General features: G+C 58.1%; 1 protein-coding gene across 3 annotated transcripts in view; it reads left to right on the top strand.

The window, feature by feature from the left end:
* The window catches only part of BCR (BCR activator of RhoGEF and GTPase), a 105,803-nt gene extending 80,590 nt beyond the window's left edge, over positions 1-25,213 (top strand). For 2 of the 3 annotated variants that reach the window (XM_024566634.4, XM_053927976.2), the window contains 11 exons: positions 803-907; positions 1,374-1,448; positions 3,699-3,796; positions 5,718-5,849; positions 17,284-17,343; positions 18,251-18,360; positions 19,663-19,802; positions 20,714-20,848; positions 21,574-21,679; positions 22,195-22,357; positions 22,693-25,213. In XM_024566634.4, the coding sequence (XP_024422402.2) occupies positions 803-907; positions 1,374-1,448; positions 3,699-3,796; positions 5,718-5,849; positions 17,284-17,343; positions 18,251-18,360; positions 19,663-19,802; positions 20,714-20,848; positions 21,574-21,679; positions 22,195-22,357; positions 22,693-22,782 (1,214 nt within the window). In that variant the 3' untranslated portion in view covers positions 22,783-25,213. Of the gene's footprint in view, positions 1-802; positions 908-1,373; positions 1,449-3,698; positions 3,797-5,717; positions 5,850-6,080; positions 6,146-6,544; positions 8,647-17,283; positions 17,344-18,250; positions 18,361-19,662; positions 19,803-20,713; positions 20,849-21,573; positions 21,680-22,194; positions 22,358-22,692 lie in introns of those variants that run through there. The other variant, XM_053927975.2, reaches the window with a different exon arrangement.
* The last annotated feature ends 362 nt before the right edge of the window (positions 25,214-25,575 follow it).

Here is a 25,575-nt window from a genome sequence, read left to right as displayed (position 1 = left end):
TGCCTGGCAGTCTTCAGGGTGGGAAGGCAGAGCCCACCCCAGGTCCTGAGGCGGCAGCTGCAGGGAGGTTTCCCCCTCCATCCCCTAGGTGTGTGATTCGGGATTCCTGAGCCATCCTTGCTAAAAGGTCCTCAGGTACTCCCCGTATGCCACTGTCCCTGAGGGGCCAAGGTGGCCTGGTCCTCCCACAGCCACGGGCCATCTTGGTTCACCTGCTGCGCACAGACTGCACACAGGCTCTGCCCTGAGCTCTCGTCCCCCCAGGCTTGGCATCGGTGCCTGTGCTGGGTCCTGCATCCAGGGAGGGGGTGCCCTGCCATGCCCGCGTCCCAGGGTCTCCTGTCACAACCGGGGACCTAAATTGATGGCAGCGTAGCAGTGTCTGTTCCCTGCTCAGCATTGTACCAGAAATAATGCTTTTTCCCTCACCTGGTGAAGAGATGGGGACCTGCATTAGGAAAGTCAGGGACAGCTGTGCCGGGTGCCTATCTGGGGAGACCCTGCGGGAAGCTGCTGCAGGTCCCCATCTCCGAAATGCCCCGTGGCTATGCCGAGGTGGCAGGCCGGCTGCTGTGTTTGTAAGGGTTGTGCTAGGATTTCCCCTGCCCTCTGTGCCCAGCCTGGGCCCTCTGGGGCCTTACCTTGCTCTGTCACTTACCAGTTCCTTCCCTGGGGGCTGATCACCCCGCTTGTCGTGCCCCCTCACCATTGTGTGCTGGGGGTTCAGTGTTGGGGCGGGCATCAGTCCCTGGGTGTCCTGAAAGGGCCAAGAACCTGTGCCGACTGTCATCCACCCTCCCAGGTTTCAAAAGCTTCTCCCTGACGTCCGTGGAGCTGCAGATGCTGACCAACTCGTGTGTCAAACTCCAGACGGTCCACAGCATTCCACTGACCATCAACAAAGAAGGTGGGCAGCCCCTGCTGGGTGACTGCGGAGACTGGTGACCTCCCTCATCCCGCCCCAGATGCCTTGTGCTCCAGGGCTGGGCCCTACCCCTGTGCTGCCAGCCCCTCCCCCCAGCCAGCAGCTTCCTGCCTCGCCATTGGTTGTGCTGCACTTTGCCCTCACTGTCCCACACACTGGTGTACACTCGGTCACGCACACAGGCATGTGCTTCTGCACATGCGTGCACAGACACCCCATCCTGTCACACGCTGCCCTGACCCCTGACTCCTCTCCTGTCCTTAATACGTGTCATCTTGGTCACTGGTCTGCCTGTGTTGTGAACACAACCAGATCGGGAGGTCCCCAAGACAGAGGCCACAGGGGACGATTCTGTCAGCGACATCGCCTTACCCCATGCTGGGCAAATGGCAGCTGCAGGGTGCCCCCTGAGCCAGTCACCTGCCTCCCTCTCTCATCCTTTGCACAGACGATGAGTCCCCTGGGCTCTACGGGTTCCTGAATGTTATCGTCCACTCTGCCACCGGCTTTAAGCAGAGTTCAAGTAAGTAGCTGGTTCGGGGAGGAAGGCAGCAGGGCCCTGAGCCAGGGGGGTGTGGGGAACCAGGGAAGTGGCTCCAATTACCATCAGGCGTCTTTGACCCCTGACCGCTCGAGATGCTTGGGCTGGGTGTGGAGTTGTTTTCCTGGAGTGGCTCCTGTCCTTTCCAGTGCTTGTCTCTGGTCCTATGAGCTGGCGCACTGACCCCTGCAGGTGAGTCTTGTCATTGCAGGGGCTGGAGTTTGCTGCAGACAGAAAACACAGTGAGGCTCCAAACCAGGGGTGTGGTGGTCAGGGGCACCTTGGTCCTGATCAGCAGAGTGGATTTGGCTGCTCTGACCCCTGAATGGATACCCTTTCCAACCTCCTGCCCCGGCGTGAGGTCAGCGGTGGGAGGGGTGTCTCTCCCAGCTACCTGAGCTGTCAAAGCAGTGAGCGCTGGTCGCCTTTCAGTCCAGGTTCAGCACACACCACGCCTCTCTGCACGGTTCCTCCAAGCACGCTCTCAGAGGGCCTGGTAGGAGGACATGGGGCGGGCACTGTCCTGCTGACCCCTCCCACTGTCACCACAAAACAAATGTGCAGCAAGCTACAGAATAGGAGAAGATGGTGAACACCATATATATGAGATAAGGGACTTGTATCCAGAATGCATAGAGACCTCTTACAAACCAATACTAAAGAGACAACCCAATTGAAAAAATGAACGAAAGATGTGGTAGACGCTTCACTAAAGAAACACCCATAGCTAATAGGCATATGCAGAGATGCTCCTTGTCCTAAGGGAAACGTGGGCTGAAACCACAGTGAGCTACCACTTCATACCCGCTGGGCCAGTGGTCATCAGAGAGATGAACTGCGTTGGCAGGGATGGAAAAATTGGAACCCGCAGACACTGCTGGGGGCGTGCAAAATGGTTCAGCCACCCGGGAAAACAGTTTCACAGTTTCTTGAAAAGTTCGCCATGGTCCAGCAGCTCCGCCCCTGAGAAATGACAGCCAGTCCACAGAGAGACTGAGATGTGAACGGTGAGATCCAGTGTGGCCGTGTGTGGAACCCCGCCCACTGGGCAATGAAAAGGAGTGAACTGTCAACACGGGCAGCAACGTGCACGGACCTGAAAAAGTTAGAATTAATGAAAGATGCCAGCTGCAAAAGACGATATGTTATGTTGCTGTGTGTGTATGAAGTTTCTAGAAAAGGCAAAATATGGAGACAGAAAGCCTGTCCATGGTGGTCTGAGACTCAGGGTGGGAGGGAGGATTGACTGCACGAGATCCCTGAGGGCTTTTGGGGCGGGACTTTAGCTGTTGGCACCAGTGTTTAAATTTACTACAAGCCCTGAAAGTGTACACGTATGAGGGGTGGACTGTACGGCATGCAGTTGTACTTCTGTAAAGCTGCAGCGCACACAGTTGTTTTCCTGGGCGCCTCTCGGGCTGCCCCCTAAATGCTGGTGTGTCCCAGGGTCCCATCGGGCCGCCCTCCCTCACTGTACAGACTCCCTTCTTCCTGCTCCTGGGGACCCTTCCATCAACAGCACAGCTGGCACCCGGAACTGCCTTTCTGCCCCGTCTCTCTCCTAGCCTCTCTCCATCACCTTTCCCTCTGTCTCCTCAATGTTGCATATTGTAAACTCGCATCCCCAAAATGAACCAATGATTTGTCGCTAATTCCTGCCCCAGTGAGAGGCGCCACCCTACGTCATGTGGCCGGTCCAGAAGCCACCATCCTCTTCACTGGTTATATCAGTGAGATGCCATCTCAGGCCACCTGTCACACCCTTCATCCAACTCTCGGCAGGGGCCCCCTCCCTGGCCCCCAGCACCACACCTTGCACCCAGTCTCGCCCTCTGCACCCCATGACTCTCCCAGCACATGCTGCTTTCAGGGCCCAGCACTGGCCTGCAGTGCCCTGCGCCCCAGTTCCCTGTAAAACCCAAAGTGGGGTCTGCGGAGGTCACAGGCACTTCCCCCAGCCCTGTGTCCCCCAGTACCCCTCTGCCTGGCCCACCAGCATGGGGCCCTGCTCACCTAGGGGCTTTGCTGAGTGACCCAGCTCTTGAGAGGTGCTGGTTCCCAACTGCCCACAAGGAGCAGGGTCATCCAGTAGGGGCCTGCTCTTGTTCGGTGTTTCATTTTAAGAAGAAAACCAAGACCACTTTCCTCTGATTTCAAAAACAACGCCTGCCCGTGTAGAAAGTCCGGGTGGGGTGGAACAGCGCGGTCACCCTCTCGTGTGGCCCCCTGCAGATCTCTACTGCACGCTGGAGGTGGACTCCTTTGGGTACTTCGTGAACAAAGCCAAGACGCGCGTCTACCGGGACACGACGGAGCCCAACTGGAACGAGGTGAGGGGCCCCTTGGCTGTGGCTCTGGGAGGCTAAGACGTCTTGGCTGAGTCTAAACCCCAGGGCCCCCCAGCAGCTTCCCTGAAGGCAGTGCTGCCAGCATTACGGGAACCTCCTGGGGGAGGGTGACTTGTCCAGCAGATTTTATCTGCAGTTTCCTGAGAATTTTACCCTCCCTCCCCCTTCACAAAGAAATGGCCTGTTTTGCTAGAGGAGTGTTTAGGAAAAGAATTTAAAAGGTCCTCTTGTCCTGCCTTTGTTATTGCTTAGTGTTTACTCAAGAAGTTTCCATCACATTTTCCTCTGAAGTTGGAGTGAGTCCTCTGTGACCCTCCCGGTTTCTGGAAGCCTGGGACTCTGCCCTGGGGGCTGTGGTAGAGACCTGGGCAGAAGGGTCCTCTTTGCTTGCCCCAAGTGTCAGGTGTGTGGGCTGCTACCCCCTTTTCCTCCAACTCGGAGAGCTGAGTGGAACCCACTTAGCCTGCTGGCTTGCCTTGAGCCTTTGGGAGTGAAAGATGATGGCGGAGCCACAGGTCTTGATGGCGTCCCCAGATCCTTGAGAGGTGCCATTTCCCGGCCTCTAGAGCAGCTGTGGCCCTCGGGCCCCCATGCTTTAGGATGTGGTAGAGGCAGCCAGCTGCAGACAGCTGCCACCCGCCTGCCTGCTCCCCTGCGGAGGAGGAAGCTAAGACCCCCAAGCTGCCTAGTCCCAGACGGGTCCTGTGACCGGTGGGATGGTAGGGCCAGAACCCAGGTCTCATTTCTCAGCATCAACTCTCTGATCATTAGACTCGCTGTCTCACTGGGGCTGGGGAACAAGAAGCTGATGGAATTACCCAATCGCCACAGCTCTGGGCATCCCTGCAGAAAGCTCTGTGTGGCCTCTGTGATGAGGAGGGATCAGAGCCAGGTGGATCCGTCACAGGAAGCTTTTCAGAGAGCGAGAGGGTTGCGATCTGGCAAGCAGCGAGGTGCAGGGCTGTAGACATGACGCAGGGAGTTCAGGTGCAAGCAAGTGGGGGTTTGAGTGACCGAGGCACGAGGGTCCCACAGCAGCAGGTTGCCTGGTGACTGCCCTGGCTGGGACTACAGCTGCTTCCAGGGTCGTACCTGTTTCCGGCACAGGCCCTACCCCCCCATTCCCGTTCCAGCTTGGAAATACCTGCTTTCTTTTTCCCCCTCACTCTCTCCACTTCCCCACCGAGAACCCCCGCCCACAAGAGCGGTGGTGTGCAATGCAGACCTGACTGAAGCTGTGTGGGGGGGTGGGGGGCGGGGGGGAGTTAACCGCGCACGCCTCATGGCAAGCAACCCAAACAACTGCAGGCGCGGTTCTTCCTCTTAAGTCCCTCTCTCCCCTATATCGCTCCTGGGTCGGTTGTTTTCCCTTTCAAATGTAGAAAGGGCAGGTTTAGAGTCACAAAATGATAGAGCAGAAAGGACAGATTTTCGTGTCCCTCTGTACTCCCCCCACACGCATGCACTCTCCCTGCTATCAGTGCACCGGAGGGGGTGGGGCATTTGTTACAATCAGTGAACCTGTACTGACACATCCTTACCTCCCAAAGCCCCTACACAGAGTGTCTGCATTTGCAACCAGCCCCCTGCACTGATACAGGCCGTGTGGGGACTGACCGCCCTTTGAGATGCTGGATTAAGGAGTTTGGGTTAGGATTGAGAGTCATTTGGAGCTTCTAGAAACATCTAGACAGGGTCACAGTGTGAGGCTCACAGAGATATAGCCTCTGAGGGTCTGCGTCCCAGGACGGAAGTGAGGAAGGTCTCGAGGGCCAGGTCCTCCTGGGGCGTCCAGGAAGCTGTTCACTGAGGAGCTGCCCTTCAGAGGGCCTGTGGCCCCGACTGCCACACCCCTGGACCTGCCTGCTAACGGGGGGGCTTCCCTTCTTTCCTGGAGCTGCAGGAGTTTGAGATCGAGCTGGAAGGCTCCCAGACCCTGAGGATCCTGTGCTACGAGAAGTGCTACAATAAGACCAAGGTCACTAAGGAGGATGGCGAAAGCACGGACAGGATCATGGGGAAGGGCCAGGTCCAGGTGAGGCCGCTGCCCTCCTCTGCCCGTGTCTGTCTGTTGAGTGTCTCTTGGGCCCCATCTGGTCCCCAAGGGAATTTCAGTTAAACTTGTATTTCCGGCTGAGCCTCAGTTCCTCCAGGCAGACGGTGAGGTCGTGCCGTGGGCCGTAGTTGGCAGATAGGAGGCCAGCTGTTCTGGGAAAACCACAATAATGTCAGTCCACCTGGCCTGACGCCCCCTCTTTGCTTCCAGACCCAGGTTCCAGGGGCTGCAGTGTGGGCACAGAGTTGGCATAGAAGCCCCCTGGGTGGCCAAGAGTAAGTGTCTATATATGACCAGCGAGGGGTCCCCAGTCCTCCGGGAAAATTATCCAGCCCGCAGGCCTTCAGAAGTTTGCCCTGGCCCTGGAGGCCCACGACCAGCTCTCCCACTTCTCAGCAGACAGGAGCTACACCATCTGCTGTGTTTCTTGTGGCCTCACCTGCCCAGTACTGCTTCCCGTGGGGGGAGGCCCTGGTCTCTCCTTCCTTACAGAGTATCTTACCAGACCTAGCTAAGCAGGTCCTCCCTGCCCTGCCCTGGAGGTGGGCACTGATGCTCCCCACTCCCCCGGTACCCTTGGACCTGGGGTGAGGCCTCCATGGGGAGGTGGGCTGCCAGGTACCAGCGGGAGGACAGGGCTCCCCAAGCAGCCCCACCTCCCTCCCATGGGGCAGGAAATAAAGTCCGTCAGTGGTGAGATGCTGCGCAGCAGGAGTGATGGAACAAGAGCGTGACTTGTCCCTGAGTAATTTGTCGTCTGGCTGGGCCCAACACTCGTCAGTCAGGCCAGCAAGTCCTCGCTTCATGGTGGCTCCAGACACCACCCTGGCTTGCCAGGTTCCTGGGAGCTGAATCTGCCTGTTTTCCCACCTTGGAGGCTCGCTGGGGACCTCTGGCTCAGCACCTCTGGGATCCCCATGCGTGAGACCAGGCCCCAAGGCAGAAATGCCCCTCTCACCACCCTGCTGTTGCCCTCATCACCCACCTACGAGAGCAGGCCCTTGGCCTTGGCGGACCCCACAGATGGAACCTGGGGTGAGGACCATGCTGGGGTGCTGCTCCAGTGGGTGTGCTAGGGATTGGCTCTGTGGCGGGGAGCAGCACAGCAGCTGTGCTCCGCACAGGGCAGGCGGGGCTCTCGCCCCTCTCTCAGGTGGGGATGGTCCACCAATGCCAGCTCCTGGTCCACAGCCACTCAGCAGATGTCCTGGAACTTGCCTGTGGCTTGGATCTTAGGTGAGGAGGGGATGGCTCCCCCTTGCTCCCCATCAGCTGCAAGTTTCCCCTGGCTGTTCAGAGGGTATTGGGAGGGCAGAAATGCAGGGCAGGGGTTCTCAGTCACCCCACTTCTGGGGTCCTGATCGGGCATCTGTGACCAGCCAGGTCCCTCCCTCTTCCAGGGTTGTCCGTGTGAGCTTGGTGTGGGCCCCACCCTGGCAGACGGGGCATTGCGGGGGGGGTGGCTCACATGTGTGATGTGGATACTTCCCACTTCACAACTCATGTGTGTTGACTCCCCACTGTACCCTTGAGATCCAGCCCCATATTTCCACATAGATCTCGGCTCTACAGGGAATCCCATGCAGGGAGCAGAATCCCAAGAGTTCTGCTCTTGATGGACACTGAGGCAGTTTCCAGGTTGTGCTATTCTGTGAGCGTCCTGGGGCTGGGCTCCTTAGAGAGCCGGCAGCTTTCCACGCCTACTCGGTGACAGTGACGGTCGTAGCTTGGTCCTTTGAGCCTTCGCCCTCCAGCGTACTACTCAACGACTACTGCTCTCTTCCCGCTCCTTCCCATCTTTGCATCTGCGGCAGCCTGGGCACCCCTCACCCACCCAGCTGCAGTGAGCCAAGGGGGCCGGCAGGCTGGGTGCCCGGCTCCTTTCTTCAGCACAGGTTCCCACGACCTTTGACTTGAATCATTCAAAATCTTCACCACTAGGGTCCTAGGGATGTCGGGGTTTGAACCGGGGCCTCTGAGGACTGTCCCTGATTAGTGGAGATCCCAGTGGAAGAGAGAAAAGAGCTCATACTCTTCTTCCTCCTGTGTTGAAATCAAGCCCTCTTCAGGAAGCCTGTGCCGTGACACTGCTGAGCATAAACAGAACATTTCTTTACGCACAGCCCGCACTCTCCGACAGTCAGGAGCGCCAGGCGCGGCCCCGGGAAGGAGAAAGCAGTGAGGGTGGGGAGGGCCAGCGAGGGGCATCTCTCCGTGTCCCTGGTTGCTCTTTGCTCCCTCCTACCGCCTGACCCCAGCCGGGGTTTCCCCATCGGTGTTTGGTGAGGGGTGCTGTCCAGCTGTCCCTTCTAGGAGGACCCAGATGACCCGGACGTGAGATGGCAGGGGGTGGAGGACGTGGGCGCTGTTAAAAACAAAAATTGTGACACTTGTTGAAACAACAAGACAGACTTTTTTCTAAAAATAGACCTTATTTTTCACCAGCAGTCCAGTTGTAGAATATTCTCCTCACCCCAAAGTGATGTTCTCATTCCCGTCGACGGTTACTTCCCATCCCTGCCCCCAGCCTGGAGACTGGCGAGATGCGTGCCAGGCTGCAGTGCTGGGATTTTGCCACAGGGGAGGGGGTGGGGCTCAGCTCTAGATGCGACAAGGGAGAGAGGATTTCCAGCCAAGGAGCACTGTGAGGGTGTCAGTGGGCGGAAGTCAGAGAAAACTTCAGGGGTGGGGAGGATTCTGGCTGAACGGACCTAATGGAATTCTCATCAAAGGCAGGCCGGGGTGGGGGGGGATCAGACATCACCTGGGGTTGGTGGGATAAGAAATTTGGTCAGTTGACAGGGGTGATCAGATATCAAGGGTGGGGGATTCTGGCTTAACAGACGTAGCAGGATTCTCGCTAAAATTGAGCCCGTGAGGATGTCCCCCAGGATGAATGCTAGTTGGAAAAACAGAGCTCAGAGTAGCCTGGCTAGAGTTTGGTCAAGGAGAGACTGTCAACTCCCGTGCCCCACCTCCTGCAATATCGGGTGAGTCATCCTTCCGCCTGTCCAAACTTGTGTCCTCACCTATAAGCTGAGGTGGGGACCTTGGGTGTCGGAGCCTCCGTCTCTACTGTTTGTAGTCATTGTTAGCAGAGAAGGCGGGCTCGCCACTTCAGTGGGAGGGCAGAGTGGGAAGTCTGGCCCCTGAGCTATCCTTAGCCAGGAAAGGGGATGTTTGTGACTCATGCGTAGGAGGCTGGCTTGGCTGCTGAAGACCTGGGCTCCCACCACTTATTATTAGTGAAGCTGGATTCCCTAGGAGGAAGGAGGAAGGAAGGAGAAGGAGGAGGAGTGGTGATGGCGCCCTGCTGCCCCAGCCAGGCATTCCTCCCCGCCCACACAGGCCCCGTGGACGCAGATGCTTTTTTGTGTGGGTTGTGCCTAGGGGAGGACGTCCCTGACTCCTGGGACCCTGCCATCCTGAGACCAGGCTTTTCCCAGTGACTTCAGGCATCTTCCTAGAGTGCCATGGGGCTGGAGCATGGCCTGTGTTCCCCCAGGTGCTCCCTGTCCCCCGTATGTACTTTGGCTCATAAATTGAGTGGAAATTGAGTGGAAAGCTCCTCCTGTGAGATGGGGAAGGCACAGTGCCCCTCAAGTATCCAACGGGGGCCAGGGAGAAGTCCAAGCCGCGCAGGGTCGGAAGAGGCAGGGCCTCCAGGGAGCCCTGGGGTGGAATCACGTCTCTAGCGAAGCTACTCACACGGGTGTTTGGGCAGGAGGTGTCGCAATCATTTGGGGAGCTGGATCCCAAACTCCCAGGGTTGGGGTGCTGGGTCGGTGTGGTTTTACTACCCTACCTGGTGCTGACAGGCTGAGGATCCAGGAACCCCCAGCCTGAGTCTCAGGTTCTGGCTCGTGCTCCTCGAGTGGCTGTCCTGAGTGAATTGCCAGGTCCCCACTCCCCCCCCCCAAAAGATATAGCCTCCATCAGAGGAGGGTGGAGGGCTCCCCCTCCCGAACCCCAGACAGGTGAGCTGGTTTGTTCAGAGCCTTAGGCCCTGGGCCAGAAAGGCAGAAGGACAAAGCGTACAGTAAGGACACAGCCCTGGGGTGCCATGTATCCAGCAAAGAGTCACAGACCCCCAAATCCACGCCCTTGAGCGCGGATAGGTGCAGAGGGCCTGCGAGGGTCCTTTCTGGGCCAGTGCTGAGCCCCTTGAGCCTTCTGAACAAACAAGGCTACCCCAGTCCATCCTCAGACACCAGGAGGCCACTGTGCCACTCTCGAGATTCAGGGCATGCCAGGGGCCCCAAGAACAAGAAGGTGCCTGCCCCCAGGCTACACAGTCCGCAGCAGAGAGGTTTGGGGAAGGAGGCTCCTGCCGATGTGCAGAGAGCCTGAGTGGGGCAGTTATTTGGGGAGAGTCCAGACAGAGAAGCCTTCACAGTCGAGGTTGCTGAACCTGGATGTCAGGGGAAAGATTTTCGCAAACGGAGACGTCAACATCCTGGACTCCAAGGCCAGCAAAGGCACGGGATTCGTGGAAGTGCACGGTCTCGGTGTGGCTGGAGACCGTCGGAAGGAGTCCAGGTGGTAACCTGTCTGGGTGCGCTGGGGCAGGGTGGGGGCTTAAAGTGACCGCCGGCGACCCCTGGGGCCAGGGCTGTACCAGCACCCGCACTGATCGCCCGGGTGGGCAGCGCCCCGGAAGGTTGGAGCCTTGCAGCCTTTAGGAACGCCTTCCTTCAGCCTTTTACGTCCCTCTTCTCTGAATTTTCTGTCGCTAAAACGCACTGAGCCCTGTTTCTTCTACTCAGAGGGTGACTTGATGAAGTCCTAGAGTTTTCCCCATTTCTCCTGATCTTTCGTATTTCTGTCTGGGCTCACGACTCACATTCCAGGGCAGGCGTCAGAGGTGATTCTTATTTAATTACTATTTTTTTGATTTGAGAGAGAGAGAAACACTGATTTGTTGTCCCGCTTGCTTATGCATTCACTGGTTGACTCTTGCGTGTGCCCTGACCAGGGATCAAACCTGCAACCTTGGTATATCCGGATGACTCTCACTAGCCAAGCTATCTACCTACTCACGGGCAGTCTCCCCATCTGACAGCCGGCTCCGTGGGCTGTCTCGTGACCCAAGAGCCCACTGAAGTGCTGTACGGACGTGGAGCTGCCACCACGGCACACACGGCTGTTGACAGCAGCACAGGCCATGGCCGTACCAGGCCGGAAAGGCCCCACGTGTCCGTCAGCTGGTGCACAGGTAAACAAGTGCAGCGTGGCTGTGCCGTGGAGTGTTACACAGCCGTAAAAAGGAAGGACAATTCTGATACCGGCTACAATGTGGATAACCTTAAGAACGTTATCATTAGTGATATGAGCCAGACACAAGGCAATGATCTTGTGTGATCCCACCGATCCCCAGTTCCCAGAGAAGGTGAACTCCTAGAGACAGACGGGAACAGAGGCTGGCGGGGGCAGGCAGAGGGTGGAACGGAGTGATTCTGCTCAGTGGGCGCATAGCTTCTGTTTGAAGGGTTCTGGGGGGAGATGGTGGTGATGGTCGCACAGCATTGTGGAGTGCTTGGGTGCCACTGAATTATGCACTTAAAAATGGCTAAAATGGTAAATTTGATGTTACGTCTGTTTTACTATCTTTTTCTTTTAAGAAGTTAAACATGTGGGGGTAGCCCTTGGCTGGTATGGCTCAGTGGATTGGGTGCCGGCCTACGAACCAAAGGGTCACCGGTTCAATTCCTAGTCAGGGCACATGCCTGGGTTGCAGGCCAGGTCCCCCGTGAGGGGTGTGTGAGAGGCAACCACACATTGATGTCTCTCTCTCTCTCTTTGTCCCTCCCTTTCCCTCTCTCTAAAAGTAAATAAATAAAATCTTTGAAAAAGAAAGAGGTGCGGGGATGGATGTGGAGCCCAGGCTTGGTGAGTTGCCCTGTCCCTGGCAGCGCCGACCACCAGAGGGCTCGGTGGTCCCTGCTCAGTACAGGTGGTAGAAAAGCCTGCAACGCTGCCCGCGCCCCTCGGCCACCCCTTGGAGCCTCACCTGTAAGAGGGAGAGGGCAGGTGCCTGGTTCTCAGCACCCCCCATCCTGTAGTAACTGCTCACTCTGTGCCAATATACATTTTACTGTGTATACATTAACTGTGTTTGCATTTTATATCCTGCGTGTATGTATCTGGGCACAGAGATACCACAGTGAGTAAAACAGACAAGCCCTGTTTCCAGGGCTGTGGAGATAACGTTAGGCAGCCAGGAGATGGGGCGAGGGGAGACCTGGTTTTCCGTAGGTGGTCAGGGACAGCAGGTACAGTTATAAAGGCACTGAGAGTCCTACCTGCTGTCACAAAGGACATTATAGGGCCATGTATGTTCTGTCCACATGGCCATTCACCATGCTGGGGCTGGGAAGAGGGGTGCCTTCCTGGGTGCTTTGCTGGGGGGGGGGCTCAGATGTATGAGATGTGGCCTGTGTCCCAGGAAAGAAACTGATGTCCCCTCTTAAATACTGACGTGGAGGGGGCTGGGGTCTCTTGCACCAGGAGCATAAAATGGGTAGTGATTGTTTTTAACAAACATTTGAGGAACGTTTTAGGCTGTAAAAGTTGTGAACGTGTGAAGCCGCACGAGCAAACCCTCGTTCAGAGTCCCCGGGATCGTCCTGAAGAAGCACACCATTGCCGCCGTGGGGAGAGACGGGTGGCGGTGGTGACCTGGACCCTCCTGGCTCTGTCTTGGTGCGGCAGAGCCTTCTATCTTCTCTCCTCTGCCTGGCACACCAAACGATGCATCCAATTTTTTAAGGTTGTTTATTTATCTTTAGAGAGAGGGGAAGGGAGAGGGAAAGAGAGGTTGAGAAGCATCAATGCGAGAGAGAAACATTGATTGGCTGCCTCTCGGATGTGCCCCGACCCAGGACCAAACCCACAGCCTAGGCGTGTGACCCGACTGAGAATCGAACCGGCTGTGTCTCGCTTTGCAGGATGACGTCCAACCCACTGAGCCACACCTTCAGGACCGATGTGTCCATTTTTAAGTGTTTAAGTTTTTAGTAACTTAACCAGAGTTGTGCAGTCACCAACAGTCCAGATTTATGTTTCCGTCATCCCAAAATGATCTCCTTGTTCCCACTTAGTGACTCCCTGTTCCCACTTCCGACCCAGAAGAGAGGGGGGAGCAGTTTGCTCCTTTTTTAAATGTGTAGATTTGCCCATCTGTTGTAAATGTTTATACCAGTGGAGTCATACTGTATTATGTGGTTGTTTATGTCTGGCTCCTTCCACTTAGCGTGCTTGTGAGGGTCATCCAGGTCGTAAGGAGCATCAGCACTTCATTCCTTGTTAAGGCTGGATCGTCATCCGCCTCGGGTGTGCGTGTCCCCCAGTTGGCGGACACTGGTTTGCAGCCCGGGGCTGTGACGGACAGCGCTGCCGTGAGCGTGTGTGCACACGTCGTCGTGTGGACGGATGTGTTCCGTCTTCCTGTGTGGATTCCGCGGAGTGGAGTGGCTGGGCTGGGCAGCCAAGTCTAACTTTCCGAGGAACTGCCGTGTTTTTCCAGAGAGCGGCTGCCGCTGTTTCACATCCCCTGTGGCCGTGAGCGGGTGCCCGCGCCTCCACGTCCTCCCCAGCACCCGTCACGTCTTTCTGATCCCAGCCGTCCTAGGGCAGCCTGCTTTCTCTTTTTCAGTGACGCTAGAACCTGGTCGGGGTCAGAGAAGGGCAGAAAGTTAAAGACGTGGGTGGTGGCCCTGGCCGGGTGGCTCAGTTCATTGGGGCCTCATCCCGTACACCAAAAGGTTGCAGGTTCGCTCCCCGGTCAGGGCACCTACAGGAGACAACCGATCGATGTTTGTCTCTCTCTCTTTTCCTCTCTCCCTCTCTCTTCTTCTGTCTCTAAAACCAGTAAACTTATCCTCAGGTGAGGATAAAAAAAAGATGCGGGTGAAGGGCCCCAAGAGAACAGACTGTGGTAATAAGAGGAGAACCGACCAAAGTTTTGTTCTCTTGTCCCCGAGAAGACCCACCCCAGGGAGTGGGTTATGGCGCAGACGTATGGAGCTCAGTCGGGAGTGCTGGGGAGGCCCCGCTGGTCCGTCCTAGATGGCCATGGCTCAGGGGAGGCTGCCGTTTCCAAGGAGGTGGTGAGGCGGGAATGGCATGTCCTCCTGTGGACAGTTTGGTCCTGCCCCGCCCCTCGGCTGCGGGTGGGTGAGAGGACACCTGTGCTCGTCCCCGGCCACCCTTGTTTGCTCCCGAGCAAGCAGGGCAGCGTCTGGTGCTCAGCCAGGCTGCTTCAGGGCAGCACTCCGTGTCCACCCCGCCGGACTAGGCCCCTTCCACCACCACCACCACCCACACTTGTTCCTCTGAGACGCCGACCTCGCCCAACCCTGGGGACACAAGCAGGATCCAGACCATTCTCTCAAGAACCTGGGTGGAGTAGACACCACCTGCCGCCCGACTCTCCATGCCTGGTCATCACGGTGACCTTGAGACCCCGAGGGGCCTCCCAAGAGGTCGCATTTTCCCAAGAGGTCCATTTCCTTGTCCTCACTTCTCAGTCATCTGTTTTTCCCAAACCCCAACTTGTTTACTTCTCTGGTCCTTTAAATAGCCCTGAGCGAGAGTTTGCCGTCCTCGAGTGCTTGCTTGGGGCTGGACCTGGCGGCCCTCGGCCTCTTGGTCGTGCTGCTCCCGCTCTGCTTTGCGCGCTCTGTTCTGTGGGGCCTGGCCAGCCTGGGCCTGGCCTTTCCCACTGGAGCCACCGTCCAGGGCCGCTGTGAGGGATGGAGCCCTGTGAGGACCCTCATGCAGCACCATGGCCTAGGTCTCACTGTGGAGGCCAGCTCATGCTGCAGCCCCTGGGGCCCTGGGGCAGTGGGCCTGGACCTCAGTGCTCAGGGTGGACAGTGGCACTGAATCCCCTCATCACTGGGCCAGCTCTCCAGGGGGGAGGGGTGTGGGCATCCTCCACCCTGAGACCACCCTAGACAATGCATGCCATTATTGGGGTTACTGGCTCTGGGGTGTTGCACGCCCTGGGGGGGCAGTCCTCAGAACACCTCCTGCCATGAAATGGACTGGCCAGGCAGCCATGTTACTCAGCGTTTCCAAAAGCGCCCACAGGAAACCAGCCACTTGAGAAGGAAGCTTGGCTTTTCTGGGCTTTGGAGAAAACCGTGACACAACAGAGTTCCTGTAACCAATAGGCTGCTGGCGGGGCTGTTTTTTTCCACTCAGAGACAACAAAGTAGGAAACTCGGGTAATAGGAAGTTTGGCCTTGGCAAGCCAGGCTGCGGGGGTGGGGTTTCCCACGGAGCCTGGTCAAAAGGCTGTGGAGGCCCGGGGCTCCCCATACTCTTGCCCAGCTGTGCTGGCCTCGCAAATCGGCAAGACCGAGGATGCGAGAGGCGCTGTCCGCCCCCGCCACCATGCAGGGCCTTCTGCGGTACTTCCACCGAAGCCGAGCGGCCTCTGCCGACAAGCACCTGTGTGCGCGAGGCACCACCCTGTGGACCCACATCCGAAACCTCGTGTGCAAGGGCAAGGTGGGCTGGGGGTGGGCTCTGGTTTCCCTGGGGGGGGGGGCTGTGTCAGGGCAGGGTCTCTGCTGCCCAGGGGTCTCAGTCAGTTCCTGTCCCTGTCCCTTTGCTTGTCTGCTGCGTCTGCTAGTTCTCAGCTCTTGAGGGGAAGGGGCCCAGTGATGACTGGTCTTTGGGGGGAAAGGGAAGGGTTTCTCCTGCCAAACCTGCCCGTTTCCCTTTTTTAAAATTCCCAGCGGTGGTGTTGGACTCTCCCTTTCCTTAGGAGCAGAGGGAGCGGCACCTGCCCCCTTCCTGGGGGCCAGGACACGGAGGGGGTGATGGAGCTGCAGTGTACGCCCTCACCCGTCTTGCCACTCCCGTCCGCTCGAGTGCCGAGAGCTCTGCTGGCCCCAGCGTGTGGAACTGCCCCTGGGGAGGTTCCCCTTTCGGAGTGGTTTGTGACGGCCTGGTCCCTGCTCACAGACCCTGCCCTCGGTGTGGTGTCCCTGTTGCCCGGGAGTGTGACCCCTAGGGACCAGCTGGGGCAGATGCCAAATGGGAACCTGTGACCACACAGCCCAGGAGATGCTCTGTCACCCTTGGTTGGTCTGGGTCATCCTGTCTGTACACTCAGACTCTTAGCAGTGCTGACCAGGAAAACTTAGAAGGCGGAGGTGGGGGGCTTAGTCCCCAGGAGTGCCTGGAATGAGCCTTGGGCAGAGCCAAGGCAGCTGGGCCTTGTTTTCCAGCCACCTCACCTGCCCAAGGCCCAGAGAGCTGTGACCTCCTGGGTCCCTTGTGGTGGGTCAATGTGTGTTGCCTGTCCTAAGCAGCATAGCTGCAGACCTGGCACTGGGCTCAGTACTGGGGGTGTGTGTGTGCGCTCGTGTGTACTTGTGTGTGCTCGTGTGCACAGAAATCGTGAGGCGTGGTCCCTGCTCTCAGGTGCTTGCCTAGCAGCAGCAGTGACCCACCACCCAAAGCAAGGGTGACATCCCAAGGCCCTGTGTGAGGGGCGGCAGGTTATATGGTATCAGACAGCGGCTCCCGGACCTGGCTTCACACCAGTCTGCTGGGGAAGTTTCTAGTTACTTGAACCCCAGAGCCCACCCTGAGCTGCTAGTTCAACTTTGTGGGTAAAACCCAGGGAGGTGTTGTTTTAGCAGCATCTCCCCGGGTGTGTATCCATCCAGCCCGGCCCACTGGCGGGGAGCACATGCTCGAGCCCCGGAACAAGGGAGACAGAGCCCTCCTGCATGGGGTCATGCGACGTGACCCTGCCAGCCGGGTGTCTCACAGCAGCACAGGCCAAGGCTCAGGCAGCACTCTGTGGGGGCAGGCGCTTAGAGGGGCCGCCGACAGCCCCCTCACCGGCTTTGTGATTTGGAGCTGGGCTCTGGCTCCTTCTGGGTGGGTTCTCCGAGCTGCAGGGCCGGCCTGGGCTGGAGGCACCTGCTGCACGTGGTCCAGGCTTCCGGGTGTGCTGTGGGCGGGGTGGGAGCTGGAACCTTTGGTTGACTTTGCCTCCAGAAGTTGCTCCTAAAATGTCACTTAAACCAACCACACAGCTCCAGCGGAGCTGTAGGTGGCACCTGTGATGGCTGGTGAGGGGAGCAGGGTGGCCCCAGTTCCCCGACTGCCAGCACGGACTCCAGCTCCCACCTGGACAGGGCAGAGGGGCAGCTGTCACTGCCTCAGGCACAGGGTGAACCTGGGCCCCAGATAGCTGAGGTCTGGGAGCCAAAGGGCTCTAAGGTTCCCAAGTTTCCAGCAGGTCCTCTCCCCTCAGTGGGCTCCACCTGGCCTCTGGGTAGGGGTGCTGGCTGAGGTCCAGCTCTGGTTCCAACTTAGGCGTGGAGAAGTCGAGGGCTTGGGCTGCTGCCCGGCAGGGCCTCTGTTAACCACAACTCTTTTCCTTCAGCTGGACCCCCAGGCCCTGCAGGACAGAGACTGGCAGCGGACTGTCATTGCCATGAATGGGGTAGGTACCCACAGGGTTCTCTTGGCACCCACCTGCCCCAGAGGGGAGCACTGGAAGGGGAGCGTGGCTGGAGAGGGAGAGGCCCTAGGGAACAGGACCGCTGCCCCAGAAGGAATCCGGGCGGCACTCAGGGTGCAGGCATCGGCCAGGCCCTGAGCGTCCCTCCCGGACACTGACCCAGTGGCACCACCAGGGTGGCTGGGGCCTCAGCCCTAGGGTGCACGCATGGAAGCTGAGGTGCCTGATGAGTCCTCAGCGCCCTGTGCAAAATGCTGCCACACACCAGAAGAGGTCTGGGCATATGTGACAGGTGTTAATGTTTGACTGATGAGTCATGGCTTTTCGTTACATTATTCCCTGGACTTTCTTTCTAGTTACTTTTTTTATGATTAAGAAAGATACAGAGAACGGCTTGGTGATTACTAGCAGCAAGGCGGGGTGCAGGGGTTGAGAAATGGGGGAAGGGGGTCAAAAGGTACAAACTTCCAGCTATGAGATAAACAAGTCCTGGGAGGTCACGGACAGCGTGGGGACTGCAGCTGTAGGTACTGGGTTGTGTACTTGGAAGTTGCTAAGAGAGTAGTTCTTAAAAGTTCTCATCACCAGAAAAAAACGTGCAGTTGTGTGAGGTGAGGGATGTTAACTGGACGTACTATAGTGATCACTTCACAATTGTACAAATACCTGGTTACTGCATTGTACACCCGGAACCGATGTCATATGGCGATGCGGTGGGGATTGTGCGGGGAGGTCTGCAGAAGCGGGTCCGTAGACCTCCCTCACCGTCCCGGCTCTTACCTCACTCTGGGACGGTGGCCCGCTTGCCCCGGGGGTGGAAGGATTTGCCCCGGGAACTTGGGCTGTGACAACCAGGGGTAACAGGGCCGTTCCCCGTCTCCTCCCACAGATTGAAGTGAAACTCTCAGTTAAGTTCACCAGCAGGGAGTTCAGCCTGAAGCGAATGCCTTCCCGGAAGCAGACGGGGGTCTTTGGGGTCAAGATCGCTGTGGTCACCAAGTGAGTGTCAGGGGCTTGGGCTCTCGGGTCTCTTGTCGTCCTCCCCCCAAGATGTTTCTAGAGGAGAGAGCGGACGTGGGTCTCCCCTCTGTGCACAGCATGGTCGCTGCACGAGGGTGGCCCCCAGGCCCGTGGGGACACTGTGCTTAGCTGCCCCCACATTTACTGCAGAACTTAGCCCTGTAAGCTCAGGGGCGTCCATGTCCCCTTCCTGTGCCGGTGGCCCGGCCCCTGCGTGACTCCCGGAACTGTGCGAGGGCGGGGTTTTCTTCCCACACTTGGCATTTGTCATGATCTGGGCTCCTGGCGAATGATGGCGACCCCTGCCCCTGTGTTCCGGCCGACCAGAGCAGAAGCCTGTTGCTGCTCAGCTCTCAGGGACACAGGCTGCTTCCTCCCAGAGTTCATTCACTTCCTGGGATGGAATCGAGCTGGGCCCTGACCTTGCTGGCTGTCCCAGCCGGGGCTTGCATCAGGTGTTTCCCAGATACTTACCGTAATTGTGTCAAAACACTGTTCCGCACCCCCAGCCACACCCCAGCCATCCCCACAGCACCTCTGGAAGGCTCTGGGTGTGAGCCGGGAGGACCCCCGTCAGCAGCTATCCCAAGTAAGCACCGCTACCGAGGGCGGCTCTGGGAAGAGCTCTCCTGGGCTCCCGGGTCCCACCGCTAAACTGGACTAAAGCCAGTCCTGCAGGCAGCACCGTCTCCCACTTCTGAAGCATTCTCCCTTCGCGGTCCTTCGTGGGGGTCCTGGAATTGTCTGTGTTAGGACCGGGAAGAGAGCAGCGCTTAAACGACAGGTTTCTGAGCACTGATGTTAGGTGGCCCTGTGGAGTCCTTTGCGAGGCAGGCGTCGGTTGGGCGCCTGTCTCCGAGGTCTGGAAGGGGAAGGGATTTGCCTCTCGCGCGGCAAGCAGGTGGCAGGGCCAGCTCTGGGTCCCATCTTCCAGCTCAGAGACCAGACTGCTTTCCAGTTTGCTTGCAGCTGCCCATTGACCCGCGGCCTGGGATCTTTTAACTAGACCTCCTCTGGTCGAGGTCACTTAGAAAGGCCTCCTGACCTTCCCCCAAGGTCGTGTGCGCTCCCAGGCCATCTGGCTCCCTGGAGTGCATGCAAAGGCCCCAACAGGGTATAAGCAGTGAGAGTCACGGGCTCACAGAGTGGCCAAGGCTCTGCGTGCAGCTCAAACCCGGCGCCTCCATCACCCGGCTCCAGGAGTCCGGGTAGGTGCTGGTCGTACTCTGCTGGGGCGCGAACCGGGCTGCTGGGCACTGAAGGTGTTTCCCTTCCCCGCAGGAGGGAGAGGTCCAAGGTGCCCTACATCGTGCGCCAGTGTGTGGAGGAGATCGAGCGCCGGGGCATGGAGGAAGTGGGCATCTACCGCGTGTCTGGCGTGGCCACGGACATCCAGGCACTGAAGGCGGCCTTTGACGTCAGTGAGTACCGGCCCCGGGCAGCGTGGGAGGGAGATGTGGGCATGGAGGCCCTGCTGAGTGTCGGGGTGCCCTCCCTGGCCCGTGCTAATTCTGTTGTGCTCTGCCCTTTCTCTTCACTGAAAATGAGAAGAAAACCCAGCCGTGAGAGATGGTTCTGCAGAAGCCAGCTCTTACCCCTTTAACCATGCGTGGCTCTTGCTGAGTTGGACCAGGGGCCTCCCTATGGGCCCTTTTGCTGGGGCTCAGCCTGCTCGCCCTGGGGGGTGGCAAAGAGGTGCCAGCCGAAGCCCATGGGGTCAGTGCAGTCTGCCCAGTGCAGAGGGCTCTGAGGTGAGCGGGTCCAGCCAATGCTACAGCATCTCTGTCTCCCTCACCTTCGCATGCCAAAAAGTTGGCAGAACAGCCCCAATTGCCAAAGACACTGAGACTCCAGAAAGCCTTCAGAGTGGAAGGTTGGCAGAGCCAGGACCTAGTGCCTACACACCCTGCCCTCCCTGGCCCAGAGCCCTAGAAGGCCGAGCATCACCCCTGCCCCGGTGACCAGGGCAGGTGTGGCCTGTGGCACCAAGGGCCAGTGGCCACCTGAGTCCAACAGGAAGTTTGAGCCAACTGGCTCAAACACTGAAGCGGAACAAATAACCCAGTGTCTCCCTGTCATCAGAGATACTGGCAGTGGGCAGTGGCTACAGGGCAGAGCAGCCCGACCACAGCCCAGGCGCTGTGTCTGGCCCCCTTCGCCGCTGCCCCGTGGGCAGCAGGGAGGTGTGGGCAGGACGGATGGAGGGTGCTTGGAAGGGGTGAGATGAGCTGCTCTAAGGACAGGAGCCCAAAACTCGGTCAGCGAGGCAAGGAGAGTGGAATCCGATTCCGGACCTTGGAGTAGCCATGTGGCACTTCTGTACTCTGTCCAGATAACAAGGACGTGTCCGTGATGATGAGCGAGATGGACGTCAACGCCATTGCCGGGACCCTGAAGCTCTACTTCCGCGAGCTGCCTGAGCCCCTCTTCACCGACGAGTTCTACCCCAACTTTGCTGAGGGCATAGGTGAGCGCGGCGGGCGTCTCCCACCCCTCTTGTCCTCTGCGCCCTTTCTGCCGTGGTCTGTGTTTCAGCCCGAACTCTGTGTGGGCCAGGGGGGCCCAAAACCAGGCAGACCCTGGAGGCCTCTGTCCTACCACTACCCCCTGTCCCTATCCCCCCGAGTAGGTTGGGCAGGTACATGGCTGAGTATGGGGCCGAGGCTGCCACCCTCCTCGCTAGAACTCCTGTCCTGCTCCCCTAACACCAGGTCCTAGCATGTCAGTGCACCCCCCTTCACACCTGGGCTGACTCCTAGTCAACCTGGAGGGTAGTTTCCAGACCGGGATGCTGGTGTTCAGGGCAGCTTCGGCCTCTGCGCTCTGCTTCTGGGGCTTTTCAGTGGGAGACCTGGTCCATCGTGCACAGGGTGATAAGGGAGTCCCCAGGGCCTTGCAGCCCGCCTGCCCCTCGGCCTGCGCACTTCATTCCGCACCCGGCTTCCCAAACAGGAGGCAGGCATGGCCGAGTCGGCCCGTAACTGTGCCCAGTGCCTCCTGTCAGTGTTTCCTGTGGTGCCTTTGTCCCCTTTCAGATAGAGAAAAGGTGTTCATAAAGGCCCGTCCTCACACAGGCACCTGTCGCAGGGCCCCCCGCCTGGGGCTGGGGCTGTGTGAGCCCAGATGATGACAGTCCGGGACTGTCCTGGGCCCAGTGACCCCGAGAAGTAATAGGCTGCCCCCGACCTGTAGCTCTTTCAGACCCTGTTGCAAAAGAGAGCTGCATGCTTAACTTGCTGCTGTCACTCCCGGAAGCCAACCTGCTGACCTTCCTCTTCCTTCTGGACCACCTGAAAAGGTAACCCCAGCTCTTCCTCGGGGGACGGGGGGCTCCAGAACCCCCAGGCAGCAAGGGGAGGCCCCACTGGCCGTCAGACTCTGTGTCACCTGACGCCTTCTCTTCCCACCCCTGCCCAGGGTTACTCACCCCCTCTGGGTACTAGAGCATTGCTGTCTTTTTCCCTCCCCACACCTGCCCCCCCTCTGCACCACGGCCTTAAAAGTGAGGTCCTTTGGCCACAGCCAGCATTGTGTTTGGACTCCCCCCCACCCCGCCCCCCAGGTCATGGCCTAGAGCTGGCCTGGCCACCTATTGGGTTCAAGTACACTTTGTTCTGGGCCCCTCATACCCAGAAGAACTAGGGTGGGTCTCCCTTCAGCACACCCAGGGGCTGGTTAGCTATACCATGGAGTCAGCCCAAGGCAGAAAGGGGTGGCACCCCTCACCACTTCCCACGAGGGCTCCTAGGTGGCCCAGCCCCTCTGTCCTGAAGACGGTGTCCCAACAGCACCCTCTGCTTCGGCCCTCCTCAGGGTGGCAGAAAAGGAGACAGTAAACAAGATGTCCCTGCACAACCTTGCCACGGTCTTCGGCCCCACACTGCTCCGGCCCTCAGAGAAGGAGAGCAAGCTCCCTGCCAACCCCAGCCAGCCCATCTCCATGACTGACAGCTGGTCCCTGGAGGTCATGTCCCAGGTAAGAGGATGGCGCTCAGCCTCACAGAGGCGGCTTCTGCCTGCTCCATCCTGGGTGCTGCCAGTTGCCACTCGAACTGTACAGGGGAGGAGGTGATCATGATTCAGAAAGAGGGGACTTGCCTTTGTACCTTACTGGGCTTCTCAGGGTGGTCCCTCAGGGGCACCCAGATCTCTTGCTGTGAGGGGCTTCTGTCACCAGAAGGAGGCCTCTGCACCCTGAGCTGGCCCTACGGCCTTAGTTACCAGGCCTTGGGCTTTGGCCAGGAAGACCTCCCACCTGCAGCAGGGAGCACCCCTCTGAGCCGCTTTTGTACCCCTGCTCTGCCCCTGCAGGTCCAGGTGCTGCTGTACTTTCTGCAGCTGGAGGCCATCCCTGCCCCTGACAGCAAGAGACAGAGCATCCTGTTCTCCACTGAAGTGTAGAGGCCCAGTTCCATCTCCAAGAGGCTGGCAGAATGGCCTGGAAAACTCCTGTCGAAACAGGCCGTCCACAGAGCAGGAACCGAATCTTCTTGAGGAGCAATTGGGTCGCCCCCAAGAACCAGTCCACCTGCCAAGAGACAGCTAGCTACCCAAGGCAAAAGGCCAGGTGGCTTGGGCAATTCTGGGTCCCCCGCCGGTGGGCCTGTGAGCTCCCAGCTGGCCTCAGACTCTGATTTCCATACCGCCACCAGAGGGCACCCCAAGCCCGCACGACTCAGAGCGCAGGCCTGGCCGGGGACCAGGCGAAGGGAGTGGTTTTTATGAACTTACCAGAGTTTAGAAGATTTCTACTGGATCACTTGTCGAGACGCACCCTTTCCAGGGAGAAGGGAACGCGACCAGATTCCCTCACTGCCGTGTCTCGAATAAACACTGCTGCTGCTTCACACCATGGGGGCCACCGCCCTGTCCCTGTGTGGGAGGGGGCGCTTAGATTTTCCTGACTTAAAACTTCAACTCCTGTGGGTAACAGGTTTGAAAAGCTAGGTCAACACTGTGTAGCGTTTGACCCCTTTCACCTCCTGTCTCCTCTTTCTTTCTAGAAGGACCTCTGTGCCGAAATGGGTCTTCTTCCTATTCTGTCCCGGTGCATCATTTTTGCTGATCCCCATGTAATGTCCAGGACCAGACACCAGGGGGCGGGAGGCCCAGGCTGCGCACTTTATGGCTTGTTCTCTGGGGAGAGTGACCCCTGCCCACCATCCCAGCCCCCTAGCTGGGCACACGCTCTCCTCTTCAGCTTAAAAAGGCCTTGAGCTGTAGCTCACCCCTGCCTGTCACCCCCTCTGTCCCCACTGCCCCTTCCCCTACTCGGCCCCCTTTATAGATCGCTTGAGTTCCTCGCTCTCTACTGAACAAACAGTAAATTTTTGTAAAAGTTCCCTCTTGGCGGCATCTTGCCGACAGCTTGTTTTAAATTTTGATCCGAATAGCCTTTTGATACTTGAATATTTTTAAGTTTTATACATAGTTTCTAATTTTTTTCCTAACGGATTCAGATACCTAATGAGATAATAGAATGTACTCTGGGGACGTGCCTGTCCCAGCGGCATTTTATCTTCCTCCAAGCGCCAGCTCTGTTTTCACCAGGGGGCTGGTGAAAACTTTCTGAAGTCTCCTGAGCACCCCAGGTTGGGAGAGGGGGCTGCTCCACAGGCCTGGCTGGGGGTGGCGACTCCCCTCCCAGGGCAGGTGGAAGGACAGGCCTGCCCACCCTCCTGGCTCTCCACGCACCTGACATTCCTACTAACCCTCCTGACCCTCTGACTTAGAGGAAAGAGACCTGGGGAAGCCACTAAGTATTTTGAAGAGACAAGTCTATGAACTTTTTTTTTAAAAGAGGGGTTGGGTGAGGAGAACAGAAAAGAAGCTGTGACAGACTAAGTTTCCATGCTGGTCTTGCAGGAAGAGAGGATGTAATGAGCCGGAGGAGGGAAGCCATGGTGTGACTCAGGAAAAGGTGTTTGGTTGGCCAGTGACCAGTGGCACTGTCCCGTGATCCTTCCCATGTCCTGGGGGGGTGGGGGGGAGGGCTTACCCAGTGTGCCAATGGGCAGCTCTCTCTTCTGCCTGTGGACCTGCCCAGCCAGGGGGCAGAAAGCAGGGTCACCTAAAGGTCTTACTCCTGCATACTGTATTTATTTAGGTGTACTTTTTTCTTTTAAAGAGAGCAGATCCACCGTTTTAAAGCCGGGGGATAAGGGCAGGGAGCGGGGGCCTCTGGCCTCCACACACTTGCGGACTCAGTGGGTTTCCTGGGGTTCCTCCAACCTGGCCTCCCGTTCCCACCCGTCTCAGCAAAGCTCCCACCCTGCAAGGGGAACACACATGCTTGGAAAAGCTGAACCCAGCCCTTGTTTCTGCTTCCCCTGGTCATGGTTTGCATCTGTCGCATCGAAACTGGAAAGCAATATATCAATGTCTGTGCCAATTCCCATCCCCTCTCCCGCCTCCTTCCCCTTTTTATTTTATTTATATAGAATGTGTGCCCTTTAAGGATGGAATGACCACTCTCCTCTAGCTGTAAAAGCCTTCCTTTGCTTGGCCACAGAGGCAGTGGTTCCTTGGCATCCTCAGCTGCCCCTTTGTCCCATCAAAATGCAGGCCTGGGGGTTGGCCGAGCCAGCGTGGGGCGGGGGAGGCCTGGAACCCAGAGGCAACCCTCCACAAGGTTTGGCTGCCCGACGCCTCAACGAGAAGCCATGCTTCCCAGTCCGAGGCCCTGGGTCTGGAGCTGTGAGCTCAGGGGGCCGGCCTTCTGGTGGGGGGTGGCTGCTCCCTCAGCAGCTGCATTTCTGCTTCTGAGCTCAGCCATCTGTTTACCACTGTGGGGAAAGGACTGCTGACACTTCCATTAAAGTTACCGAGACTGCTTGGCGTTAGTGGTGATTGTTGTGTGCGAGAGGAAACCCGGGATCGGTGCCTCTGGGTTGGGGCTGGGGGTGAGCGGGGCTGGGGCTGGCCAAAGCAGCAGGTGCAGTGAAGGGCCCGGGCGCCCTGTCGGCGTCCAGGAGGGTAGTGTGCACGCTGCTGGGGAGGAGCCAGGCCTGGTGGTGCCGCCAGACGGCGTTGGGACACACAGGAGCAGCAGCAGTCACTCCGAGGAGCAGGGGCTTTAGGCCATCTGGTTAGAGACTGGGCAGAGGGGGTGGGAGAGCTCCAGCCACATGCAGCCTGGCACTGCAGGGCCCCTCATTCTCAGTGGCTCCTGCTGGGACCAAGAGTTGGTGGTGT

The sequence above is a fragment of the Desmodus rotundus genome, chromosome 7 (assembly GCF_022682495.2).
Source record: "Desmodus rotundus isolate HL8 chromosome 7, HLdesRot8A.1, whole genome shotgun sequence".
NCBI lineage: Eukaryota > Metazoa > Chordata > Mammalia > Chiroptera > Phyllostomidae > Desmodus > Desmodus rotundus.
Note: the sequence above shows the minus strand (reverse complement) of the source record. Positions and strands in the feature narration are given on the sequence as shown.